This window comes from Phyllopteryx taeniolatus, chromosome 20, assembly GCF_024500385.1.
Source record: "Phyllopteryx taeniolatus isolate TA_2022b chromosome 20, UOR_Ptae_1.2, whole genome shotgun sequence".
Lineage (NCBI taxonomy): Eukaryota > Metazoa > Chordata > Actinopteri > Syngnathiformes > Syngnathidae > Phyllopteryx > Phyllopteryx taeniolatus.
The window spans coordinates 4061386-4074584 of record NC_084521.1 but is presented as its reverse complement, the minus strand read 5'-3'; the positions used below and the strand labels follow the sequence as shown (position 1 = coordinate 4074584).

At 41.9% G+C, this 13199-nt stretch overlaps 1 protein-coding gene across 4 annotated transcripts in view; it reads left to right on the top strand.

The window, feature by feature from the left end:
* The window catches only part of asap1b (ArfGAP with SH3 domain, ankyrin repeat and PH domain 1b), a 46726-nt gene that overhangs the window by 10722 nt on the left and 22805 nt on the right, over nucleotides 1-13199 (top strand). For all 4 annotated transcript variants that reach the window (XM_061758825.1, XM_061758824.1, XM_061758822.1 and 1 more), the window contains exons 2-7: nucleotides 3431-3503; nucleotides 5584-5729; nucleotides 7764-7838; nucleotides 8247-8296; nucleotides 9242-9371; nucleotides 12057-12142. In XM_061758825.1, coding sequence (XP_061614809.1) covers nucleotides 3431-3503; nucleotides 5584-5729; nucleotides 7764-7838; nucleotides 8247-8296; nucleotides 9242-9371; nucleotides 12057-12142 — 560 coding nt within the window. The remainder of the gene's footprint in view (nucleotides 1-3430; nucleotides 3504-5583; nucleotides 5730-7763; nucleotides 7839-8246; nucleotides 8297-9241; nucleotides 9372-12056; nucleotides 12143-13199) is intronic.

Sequence of the window (13199 nt, the reverse complement as noted above, 5' to 3'; positions counted from 1 at the left end):
GCGTGAAGTGGAGACGACCTCGCTGTCTTTTGTGCCCAGTCAGGGTTTCCTGTGGCTCAGACCTCCTGGGCATGGTTAGCAGAGCAATTTGCGGACTACAATAGTCCACTTTTCAGCAGTGCTGCTGAGTTAATTAACATACACAATGTTGTCAAGGGGACCAACTAATTTGGCACCCACCATTGGGTTGCCGTAGACATTTTACCACCCAACAGCTGCAGTGTCAGGGCAAGCCTAGACACAATGCAGTACATGAATATGTGGATAGACAAGGGTCAAAACTTGTCTTTTTGTAATAAAGAAGCCACATGCCAAGTGGAAAATCACCAAATGCCAGCTGTCCTCATAACGGGGCTGTTTCGCCGTTGTGAGAGTTCCCACCCTTTAGCCTGCGTCACAATGCTAGGTGGCTACATATTAGCATTATTAGGGTCAAGTCTTAAGGTCCCAAATTAAACATGTATGGGGTTATAACAACTGTACTTATATTTGTGCCACCATACTTAAAAAAGAAAAGTTCAGGAGTAATGTTTGGTTGTCTTTGGAGGAATCAGACAGGAGTCTTTCTGACTGCGTTCATGCCTGCTCTCCCTCTCCTTTATCTGTTATGAGTGGCAGCAAATGCCTCGCATTTTCCAAAGAAAAACATGCTTGTAAATGCTTTTATGTTGTTTTGTGTTTCATACAAATACATCGATAAACGTTTCATGATCCGTATCTTCCGGTTTTGGGAGTAATTATCTTAGCCTGTTTCTGTTTGATTGCGTAGATTCCTTTTTCTTTCTGTTCTTTATCTGCTATGAGAGGCAGCAAAGACCTGTGCCTTACATATGTTGTTTTATATTTAATACAGAGAAGTGGAAATAATATGAATTGATGAAGTTGACATGATCCTATCGTGTCATATCTGTTTTTGGAGTCATTTTCTTAGTATGAGTCCTTCTGACTGCATTAATGCCTCCCTGTCCTATATCTTCTATTTGTGGCAGCGGAATTCCACAATAATTTCGTAACTCTATTTACGTCCCGCCTCCCAATCCTGTTTGTGGCGACGGAAACTGGACAAGGAAATGCGGTTTTCTCATCTCTTTAAGGAAGGTCTATAAAGGACTAGCTATCTATTGATCACACTCGACGGACTTGCGCTTAAAAGCAGGTTGACATCCACAAATGGACTTCCCTCAAGGGACAACCACACCAGCTACTTTATAGTCTTTCCTCCCTAGTAACTTGCCGCAGATGTTTCGTTGTTGTCACCATTTTCGCTAATCCCGAAGCTTGCCGTTGGTTGCTAAGAATCCTTGTGAGGTTGTTCAGAGAAAGAGGAGGCCGAGTTTTGGACCGGTCCCCGCTTGTTGCCAAGGGCTACAAAGACAGTGTGCCAAGACAGTGCTGCTTCATTGATTTTTAGCTTCCTCTCGCTTGAAAGGCTGCATCTCTTTGCAGTTACATTCAAGCACAAGCCCTCGCATTACAACTGCAAAGAGTACAAAGACGCGTGGTTTTAATTGTCAGTGTCAGTGTGGACTTCATTTAACAATACTTTATTATTGTGCAGTGGTGTAAAAGTGCACTGACGTAGCCATTCTAGGCTTCTAAAATATTTGAAACGACGCTCAGTATGATGCAACACCACTGCAAACAACAATAATAAACATGTGGGTCAATTGTTTGAATCTGGGAAGCTTTGCTGCTTACAGTTTTACGATGAATAATCTCAGCCTCGCTTGGGTGGTGTGTTAATGAAATTGTCAGCCGCCCCGGGGGATCACTTGTGTGACATCCGCTGTGTGACGCCACGTCTGCTCGCGTTAGAACATAAATCTTTCGTAAATCATATGATGCTGAGCCATCAAGGTCCATTTTTTTCATACAACAAAGTTGAGAGATTGCATTATTAAACCAATGATCGAGTAGTATGTGGCTAGTCTGTTTTATATTCAATAGAGAAGTGGAGAAAAAAATGCATGTTGATAGCCATACCTCATAATTCGCCAAATAATTTTTCCTTTAGTATTTGTGTTTGTTTATGCCTATTTTTATTTTTTAATTGACCAAATGACTTTTGACCACCAATTCTGCCTTGCGATAAGTGGTTGTGACGTGGCTAGGAAAGAAGCAATTTCCATGTGTTTTATACATCATACATTTATTATTTTTTTTTTTTTTGCACCACAAATTCTGCCTAGCGACGTGTTCATGACGACTAAGAAACGAGTAATTTTACTGCGCTATGCTAAGAAATCAGTTATTTGCAACGCTTTGGAGTGACTCACGTAGATTGTAAAACTGGATTTAGCACTATGAAATGAAAAAAGCAAAACAATTACGTTAACCTGATTTTGCAACAAGGAGTTGTGACGTGATTTCAGATTTAAAAAAATCTGTATTTATTTTTGGGGTGTTGTGTAGCCTTCCACAGGGGTTCATTTCTTAAATATAACTATTTTGATTGAGTTTCAGCTTCACTTTCAGCCGTTTATTGAATGGGACAAATAGTCGAGCTCAAATACAAAATGAGAACACTCACACTGAACTATAACCGGCCAACCCAACTCCAGTCCTGAGATCACTCACTAGGCCACGCCCCTTAAAGGCGCACATTCAACACATGAATCCGACAGACTGTGCATACAGTAATTACACTTAAAACCAGTTAAAATTTTTTTTTTTTTTTTTTAATAAAAATGTAACAAAAAATGAGGTTTTTTGGGGGGGGGGGGCTGGAATGGATTAATGGTATTTCAATTCATTTCAATGGGGAAAATGGTTTTAACTTGAGTGAATTCAGTAAATACGGTTTTGGTCACGGCTGGAATTAAACTCGTAAGTGAAGGTACCACTGTATGGCCTAATCCGGTAGTACAATATCATTACTAGGGGCTCTTTGGACCACTGTCTTGCGCGACAGACGAGTGCTAAGCAGTGAGGCATTGTGGGTCGGCGGGGGGATCAAAGTGTTTGCCCCCCGTGGCGACAAACTTGCGCAGAGATAATTGGGGACGAGCCTTGTAAAAGCGTCCAGGGAAGGCCAAGGACAGCTTAATTATGTTGTGAAGTCTAATTAGCCCGCTGGTGTGTATATGTTTTTGTGTGTGTGTGTCTGAGAGTGTATTTGTGTGTGCACGCGCTGCTCTTAACTGACTAACCTTGGTGTTACTGCGCTTTGCCGGCATTTATCATTGTTTACGAGAGGCCGTGGCAGTGAGGTGTTTGTACTGGCAGGTGTGTCAGCATGAATCATGAGCGGGAAACGGAGCCAAACGCATATGACATCCTTTCGAAATGCCACCCGGAGAATAACGAGTCTCCTAATTGTGGTGGCCTTTGTTGTCCTAATTAATTGATTGGGAATAATAATGGCTGGAATGCAGCAGCTATGACAGTTATTTGTCGTATTACAATAACAATTTATCCTCCTTTTCCTCAGGCGTTGGACCAGGACCGAACGTCCCTGCAGAAGGTAAAGAAATCCGTCAAGGCCATCTACAATTCAGGACAAGGTGAGACCAAGGCTGATCTGTCTAGGCCAACCAAACACTATGTAACGTTTAGTATTTGCCTTATTTAGTTGGTGTGTACCTGTATATGTATTTGTATTCCTATGTATTTGGTACTGGGACATATTAGGTAAGGGACAGGAAGCATAACTGCATCACAAACACAGTGCAGCTCAGCCTCTGGCTCATGGACATCACAGCTTGTGATATGCTTTTGGCAGTAGGTCAGACTTGTTTATTCATTTGAAATGACTTCACGCCAATATGCATATCAGTGCAGCAATAATTCAGTGTCGTTACAACTTTTACGTTTGTTTCATTGTAAATGTTCACGTAAAAGAAAATCACTTTTGCATTTTGTTCCCTTACTATAAGGAATAGGAAGCGAACGTCACCTTAAAACCAAGATGTGCACCGAACTGTGATGTTTTTTTGTTTGTTTTGCGTACCATTTCACCCCTTGGGAACTTGTAGTGAAAAATGCAGCCTCAAATCACGCTAATAAGACTTTATTTTTGTCGTGTGCAAAATGGCCTTCTGTGGGACAGATGGCGTTTTGTGTATTTATCCAGGCGCTTTGTTTTGTCCGTCGCCGCGACATGGATCCCCAGTAATTTTCCACTCAGTACTTACCACCTCTCCCTCCATCCTCGGTAAAGTGACAGTTTCAGATGTCTGGCCTCCAAACAAAAAAGATTCAGAAAGTTTATCTTAAGACTCACAATCGAAAGAAAAACTATGAAATGTGAAACATTTGGAAGACAGCTGCACTACATTCATCTTATTTCGAGTCGTTCTAGTCGCGAGGTCATGACATTTTTCCACATCCTCTTTTCGGTTTCACATCAAGCCACTTATTGTAAAGTTGTGCATTTTATTTTTAGCCCTCATATAAACTGAATCTAATAACAAAACATAAGTTACTTTCACTATCCATTTCTGCCTTTGACCTATGCTAAAGCTAACAAAGGTCACTGCTCGCAGTCAGAAAATGACTCAGCATAGCTAAGGACCAGACAGGAACAAACATCCGCGCTTGTTTACGGCTGTCCGGAAACCACTTAGTTTCTCCATCCATCCATTTTCTGAGCCGCTTCTCCTCAGTAGGGTCGCGGGCGTGCTGGAGCCTATCCCAGCTGTCATCGGGCAGGAGGCGGGGTACACCCTGAACTGGTTGCACTTAGTTTCTTTCTACCATAAAAGAAACAAGCTAATATGGTTACCCGTTGTGTGCGTGAATTAGCTTTATCCTTTTTGGTAACACTTTAGAAGTGAAAACATCTTCTATAGAAGATCTATAGAAGCCATAATTTAACTTGAAACAAACTCTCAGCTGTGTCACTATCCATTTCTGTTGGCTAGCATCCCTTTGGCCGGAGATTGGGCCACAAAGCTATGCTAACACTTACGGAGGCTGGACATGACACAGACCAGACAGAAACAAACGCAAGCATTTATTTATTGGCTGTTCAGAGAGTCTGAAACCCCAAATTCTGTACATGATGTGGGCGGTGTGGTACAGAAGGTAAGAGTACGCCCTGCAACCTGAGGGTCGCCTGAGCGGATGTCGTTGTTGTGTTCCTAAGCAAGACACTTAACCCCCATTGCCTACGATTGAATGTAGTTGAATGTTTGGTGGTGGTCGAAGGCGCAGAATGGCAGCCACGCTTCCGTCAGACCGCCCCAGGGCAGCTGTGGCTACACAAGTAGCTTACCCCCACCAAATTTGAAAGAGTGAATGATTAATGCATGAAATTGTGAAGCGTCTTTGAGTGGCTAGAAAAGCACTATATAAGTGTAATGTATTATTATTATTATTATTATTATTATTACGATAGCTAGCGTAGTACTTTGTCTTGTCGCTAAACTGAAAAGGTTCAAAATATCATTAAGTCAGAAAACAGCTCCTCAGCTAGTGGGATCAAACAAAAATAAACACCCAGTTAGTTTTTTCGAGGGTCTCGAAAGGCCAAGACAAAAACAGAAAAAAATAACCATCTCGGCTAGTCATGGTAATGCTAATCCTTAGCCACAGATGACAGAACAGGAAGGCTGACCATTGATTTCCCTCTGTGTCATATAGACCATGTCCAAAATGAAGAAAACTACGCCCAGGCTCTGGACAAATTCGGCAGCAACTTCATCAGCCGGGACAATCCAGACCTTGGCACGGCTTTTGTCAAGTTCTCCTCGCTCACCAAGGAGCTGTCGGCCCTCCTGAAGAACCTGGTGAGTACGAAAGATGAAGTGTGTCAGGCTCAATGTCGCAGGAATGTGTCCACATTTGGTCCACTGGGGGTTAAAACAAGGGGAGGGATTATTTTGGTTGTCACTACTGTAATTGGTTTACGTGTGTGGATTAGGATTATGTGAGGCTTTTGGGGTTCCTTTGTGTGGGGGAAGGTCAAAAGGTTAACGGGGTGTTTAAAAAGTAAAGGTTTTAGGGATGCCTATTGTGAGTGGACCTACAAAAAGACATCAGGTCTGACATTTTTTAAGCGGCCATTTTCGCGATTTTTCAGGGGTCCTTTAAAGACAAATGGCAAATTCAGGCCCCAAAGCCAGTTTAACTTGGCAACATAACATTTAGTAGGTGTGTCTATCATAAGTAGACCCACACAAAAAAAAATAATCATAAAAAAAAAAATGAGAAGCAATATCTGACAAGACACAGGAAGTCTGCAATGTTGGTTTTAAGTGGCCATTTTAGGGTCATATTGGCCATTTTGAAGAAAAACAATATTCTTTGTCATATTGGCCTTTTCCATGGTCAAAGACCAACACAAGATTTTGTCCAGTTGCTACTAAACAATTTGGTGACACTACAATGCGATAAATTTGAGTTTTCGTCATTTCCAGGTGACCTTCAAAGACGAACTCCTCCTTGATATTTTCTTCCATCGCTACCTAATTTGAATCATGTATATCAGACAAATGGGCAATGCTGAATTGTGAGGAATTTGAGTTTATGTCATTGCACATGAGCGGCAACATTTAATGACTCGCCATAAAACCCGAAACTCTAATAACTCAGTGCATGGACAGATAGCACAGCCTCTGAGACGTGTCCTTCTTCCAGACACTAGGGTCTTATCTGCAAGCTGTGGATTCCCCCCCCTCCGAATGTTCAGGTTGAGTAATGTGTCCTGTTTAGATCCTCTGCGAGTTGCGGGCCGTCGCTCACTACCTCTCTTCCTGTGCAGCAGACCGCCAGATTAAGCGCCCATAAATACATCCGTGGCGGCACGGCCCGTGTGTCGCCGGGAAGAATTATCTCTTCCTGTGCTTCCTCCCCTGTGTCTTCCCTTTTGTCTTTACTACGTCGGGCATTTCATCCCATGCATTGCAAGTTACTCGATAACTGTACCCCAAAGACTCCCAACCAGTGCACGCAAGAGCTGCAAATTACTTATTGACGAATGAACGATGCCCCGTCCGAGTTGTTCTGCAGGCTTCGACGTATGGAATTTAGAGCCGAGCTGTATATTCAGCCAATATTTTCAGTTTATTCCTTTTTGGTCTTCCGGGACAGCCGGAAGACAGCCGGTTAAAGATTAAAAAAAAAAAAAAAAGTCAAGGCTCTTAAGAAGCACATTAGTGTCCATTAAGTGTTGTTTACGTCCTTGATTGCTGCTCTGTGTGTGTGTGTGTGTGTGTGTGGGATATAAATGCTTAGTCGTGCTGTAAACGACCTTGCTGAGCCTAATGGTTAGAGAGCCACTGAGGAACGCTCGTCTTTGCTTTTGCTGACTCACCCTAGCAAGGCATCTATTTATCGTGTTTGTTTTTTTTTAGCTGTTTTAAACTCATCAGATTGGCTTTACTCCATATGAATTGTGGTGGCACTGAGTACATTGTGATTTGGATAACAATCAGTAAGAAATACACTTTAAGGACTGAAGTAGTAAGTAGTGATGCACCAATACCAGTATCGATGCCGATATTATACGTCTGTACTCATACTTGTGAAAATACTCCAATATTACGACACACGATACTACTTGAGCAGCCTGTCATTTACTATACCATTCTGTCCTTTCTTAGACTGCATTGTGCAGTTTGGCAGATAGTGAACACTTTTTCAAAAAGACTCAACGTGCGCTTGCTCCAAGCTGTTACTTGTAACTCCCAGTTGAAATTTACAGTAAAACTAAGGAGAATTAAATGTGGTAGAACAGGAATCCTGTCAACCTTTCATCCTCGCACTTAAAAGGCGTTCCTACAGCCACCCTATTGTGACCCTGCTGTGCGTTTCCTCCTCAGCTCCAGAGCCTGAGCCACAATGTGATCTTCACCCTGGACTCGCTGCTCAAGGGAGATTTGAAGGGCGTGAAAGGGGTAAGATATCTCACACTCACTCGCTCTCTTCTCTTTGGCGCCACTCAGCAGCAGCTCGGCGGAAGCGAGCGGATGCCGCGTCAGCACATCTCGTCATTCGTCCCTCAACCTCTGCATGTGCACGCTGGGCGGGGGGAGTGTGAACAGACCACAGGGGGACGAAGGGGGAATAAAAGTCAAGTGTTTAAACGACTGCGCTGTAAATCTGGCGCGAGTAAACACCGCCTCGGTGTTGTGATGGAGTAACTGGGTCATGAACTCCGCCGACGATGATGGCGGCGGGGCGTGGCCGCTCCGAGCGAAGCGCCGACCGGGCCTCTGGTGGCGGTCCAAAACTCTCCAAATAACTCCTCGTCCTCGCCGTGACCTCATTGCAGCGCGCTGACACTTGTTCTGTACTCTGTGCAGGACATAAAGAAGCCCTTTGACAAGGCGTGGAAGGACTACGAGGCCAAGTTGTAAGTGGATGAGTCTGCTTGATTTCAGATGCGAGAACGTTTACACGGCAACGATTTTGACGAAAAACGGGGAGGAAAAATTTTTGAAACCTGTATCAAAGTGCAAGTTTTTTAAAATGCCAGGTAGGCCATTCGCTGTGTGTAAAGGGATTAGGGGGGCGTGTGGTACAGGTAACACACAGTACGGTCCGCATCGCGGTTTTTGGGCCACAGTTCAGGACATTTTCGGTATGTGTTTAGAGCATAACGAGGTCAACTTTTTTCTCTCTCTCTTTCTCTCAAAATTATCTCTTTATGTTGCTTGTCAGGAGAAACTTCATTTTGTAGTGTATTGAATAATATAACTGATTTCAAGTTAAGCATTATTTAAATGCGACGCTTTCAAATGGTAAAGTACCTGTTATTCCTTAAATACAACAACTTCTGCGCCCCACTCTGCAGGCGTGACCAATCAACACCCACGTAATCCAACTGTTACGCTTGTATATTCACTGAAATGTGCACGGCAGGGCACCACATAACGTGACTTGAGCATTTTCATCATGTGATCAAACCGTGCATCTTCGGCCCCTGAAAAGGACTGCAAGTCTTTAGCAATAAATGCTCGCACTGCACAGGTTATTTGTTGTGTTTATCTCAAGTGCTAGGTGTGTTTAAGAACATTCTCAATAGACACTTGTGATGTAGCAGGGGGATACTGTACAATGGTTTTGGAGGTTAACACATTCACTGCCATTGACGGCTTTAGAAGTCAAATATCCATGTTAACAGGGAAGGCTGGCAATAAATAAGTTTTAAGATTATGTAAAACCTTTTCCCCCATAAATCCAGATTTTTCACTAAATCGGTGTGGTGTAAACATGTGGCTCCCAGCGTGTTATCCATGTGCAGCCATGTTGTTTAGAGCCTGTGTTGGTCAAAGTTAGACGTGTTTTTCTCGCGCAGCACCAAAATCGAGAAGGAGAAACGGGAGCACGCCAAGCAGCACGGGATGATCCGCACTGAGATCACCGGGGCCGAGATCGCTGAGGAGATGGAAAAGGAGCGTCGTCTCTTCCAGCTCCAGATGTGCGAGGTGGGTCGTAAAAAAGGGAAAAAGCTTTTTCCTTTTCCTTTAATTTTTCCACGGACGAAATATGGTATGGCATCGTTCGGCTTACTGTCACCTCCTTGCTGACAGAGTAGTTTAAAAAAATGAATCTGGTTGCGGTCACATTTTTTGTTAAATGTAAATATACTAGCATGTCTTATGCCAAATGCTGCTTCACCAAATCTAAAGACTGGTGATCTGAGGTAGCAGAATTTCTATTAGAAACTTAGATTTCAAGACAACTTGAGAAGTTATTTCACATTTTAATGTTAAACAGTATGTGTAGCCTACTTTTGTGTATTTAAGAGGTCCCAAAAATGACTCCTCCCAAAACAAAATGTCACTCAGTAGTGTCCCTACAGACCTAGAAAGCGAGATCACCGATCAACACGAAATTGTCTATCATAACAGGACGCATGAAAAAGTCTCAAAGAGCCATGCCTGATTTTGAGTAAATTTTGGTTGTAATCAGCAATTTTAGGTGAATCCCGCTGCTCGTAATTTGCCGAACTACTACTGGGTAGTTTGTCCAAATGAGCTCCAATTTGAAAGAACTATCCTGGACAGATAGGTGATGTTAAATGGTAATTTTTTGTGTGCCCACATCAGCTTACGCAGGCAGAGCGTGGTGGGAAAGTTTCATCATCATTTTGAGAATTTGCTGTAAAAACGATGCAGCCTGGAAAGTTTGGGAAAAAATTAGCCCCGACACCAAAAAGTCTCCCTATCTGAAATCGGCTATTTGGGTTTGAAGCAGCCATTTTGATCGAAAGAGGTGGTGCGTGGGCCTGTTCATTATTTATATTTATGCATTACACTGTTTATGAGACAACTTTCTTAGTTATTGGTTGTTTATAGTTTGTTAGCTCTTGTGTGCCTTTTCTGGGAATAACGTTCTTCCAGCTTCTGATTGACTAATATGGATTTGTGGTTAACTTGACAGCCTATGGATACGTATGGGCTGATTTGGAGGAATGGGCAACATCTTTAATACTCTTTTATTCCTTCTCAACCTAGCTGTTATCCTCACTGATATTTCCAGATGAGGACTCATGTTTGTTTGCCGCCATGAGCTTTGCGACGTTCCAGTAGCGCTTTAGGATCATTGATCTTAAAGCGCTCAAGAGAATTCGGGAACAAACTATGGAAGCCCAAAGGAAAAGAAAAAAAAAAGCCTTTCTCACTGGAGGGCGGTGACGCCCACGCCTCGCTTGAGATTTTTCGACTCCCAATTACATAACGCAAAAGTAGCTTCTGCGGCGGCGCTGCTGTTGGCCGTGTGAATTATTCACTGCAGAAAAAAAAGCGGCGCTGTACTCCCACTTCTCCCTGCCCACATGTTCCACACAGTCTTTGCATAGTTTCCTTCCGCACTGTGCCAACTGTGCAGGGAAGCTAGAAACAACGTTATGGAAGTGTAAGTTATACGAAATGATCAAGGATAAAGGACCAGCTGTGAGATGATGTTGATCAGGCTTGCTAACATTCTCATTCCACCCATATTAGATGGTGACTGTTTCGCATTGTCGCTTCACCCATCCATCTAGGATCCCTGTTTGCAATTGCGTCTCATTTCGGTGAATTCCCTAGTAAGAGTCCTGCAATTCACCCAAAATGTCAGCTTCAAACAAAAATGGCCAACTTCTTGTTCAACTTTGGGCTGGGTCTTTGAGACTTTTTCTTGTGTCCTGTTATGATAGACATGTCCAACCAATTTCATGTCATGAAACTCGTAATGGGGGTAACTTTTTTTCTAACTTTCCAGGCCGCTTTTTCATGTCATTTGCCTGAAATTGCTGCTTTATATCAAAATGGTCAACTTTCAGTTCAGGTTTGTGCATAGGCCTTTGATACCTATATGGAGCCGATCACAGCTTCTCAGTAAGCTGCAGTAATATTCGTTGTTCTTCGCATAGGATAAAGAATATATGCCTGTTAGTCTTGTTTTATCTGTCTACATTTGTTGCTTCACCGTTTGTGGTCAAATATCCATTGCTTAAAGGTCTATAACAACGCCACATAGATGCTACATGCTACTCATTAGCCCGGCAATGGTGTTTTCCATTATGTGTTAGCATTAGCATTCATTATTATATTAGATTATTCTATTTATGTATTTTTACATTTTTGTGTAAATATTGCGACATACAGTATCGTAGGTATCGATCATGGCGTCAAGTTGTATCGGGATACAACCATCGCAATAGAAAACATTTTGCTATATTCACACCGTACTATATAAAGGCAAAATATAGAAACTGGTCTCGAATTACAGAGGCGAGTATCTGTTTTGCGTCGGACGCTGACTGTTGTCCGTGGCATGTTCATCCCAGTTAACCTCATTTCTGGCCGTCGCGTGCGTTCCCCCGTTGGTCACAAGCCCCTCCCCCCCCCCTCCACCATGCATGTTAGTCAATCAGCAGATTACGCTCACACTCTCACCCCCTTGTTCATCCCACGATCCGTAGCCATTCACTCGCTCGCGAATCTTTCCCATTGCGGGAATAGCTTCGATTATGTTGCATACATTTGTTTAATTACGCCGCCATCTGCGTTGATTTTGTTGTGAATACGTCCAGACCTTGAGGCTTTTTATTTCTAATGCTAATATGACAAAACAACCATTTAAAACACAAAATGAGCCTTGCTATTTGTGTCTTTGCGTTGCAGTACCTCATCAAAGTGAACGAGATCAAGACCAAAAAAGGGGTGGACCTCCTCCAGAACCTGATTAAGTACTACCATGCGCAGTGCAAGTAAGTAACCCCGCCCTTCGACATGGAGCGTTTCATGTAAATCTTGAGCTTGTAAATAATGAATAGGGCGTCTTGCAGATGTGTTGTGACAGCTGTGAGGTTTGCTGGAGAAATAAGCGAGCGCTCTTTCTCTCAACCAGTGACAGAATGACAAATTGTCTCACTGCGTTTCTGGGTCTTCTCGTAACAACACTGCATTTAAATCGTGCAATACGCTATGTCGACATATGCAATGAGACACAACTCCTAATCAATTAATTAACCAGAGGATATTAAATGTTTATTTTAGCAAGACATTTTGGAGGAAGGGCTTTTTCTGTTCCCAGTGCACAAGTGCCCTTCAGAAAAGCATGTTAGGATTATTTAGCTCCGGAAGCCCACCAAACACCTTTGGAGAGGTGAATGTAAGATGTTAATGGCTGTAAAGAGAGGGAACAACTCCAAATGTTCTTCTTTATTACTCACTTCCAGTAGGGACATGTTCCAATACATGTTCTTGTTCACGTTCCCTTGAATTGTGCAGGGTGCTCAGGTAAAAAAAAAATGGTTACTTTAATTTCATTTTATTATTTATTATTGGTGTTCGATTTTGATTCATTTCATTCGGAGTTTTATTTTGTTTTAGTTCAATTTTATTTCTTAATTGGTATTTATGTATTTTTTAGTTTATTTTAATGTATGTATATTCTTATGTTATTAATATTATATTTATTTGATATTCATGTTATTTATTTTTGCAAGATCCTCAGATGATTTATTTATAGTTTATATTTGGTTCATTTATTATTGCTGTTTTGGTTTGATGATTTATTTATAGTTTAAACCAAAACAGTAATAATAAATGAACCAAATATAATTTATTTTATTAGAATTTTTACTTTCATTTATTGTTATATTTTACTAGTGATATTGTGTTTGTATGTTTTACACTTTAAGTTAACATAATTTTTTTCATTTTGTAATAAAGATTATTTGATGATTTTATTTGATATTTTGTAGGATGCTTGGATGATTTATTTGCATATTTAATTTTGCATTTGTATTATTATACTACAAT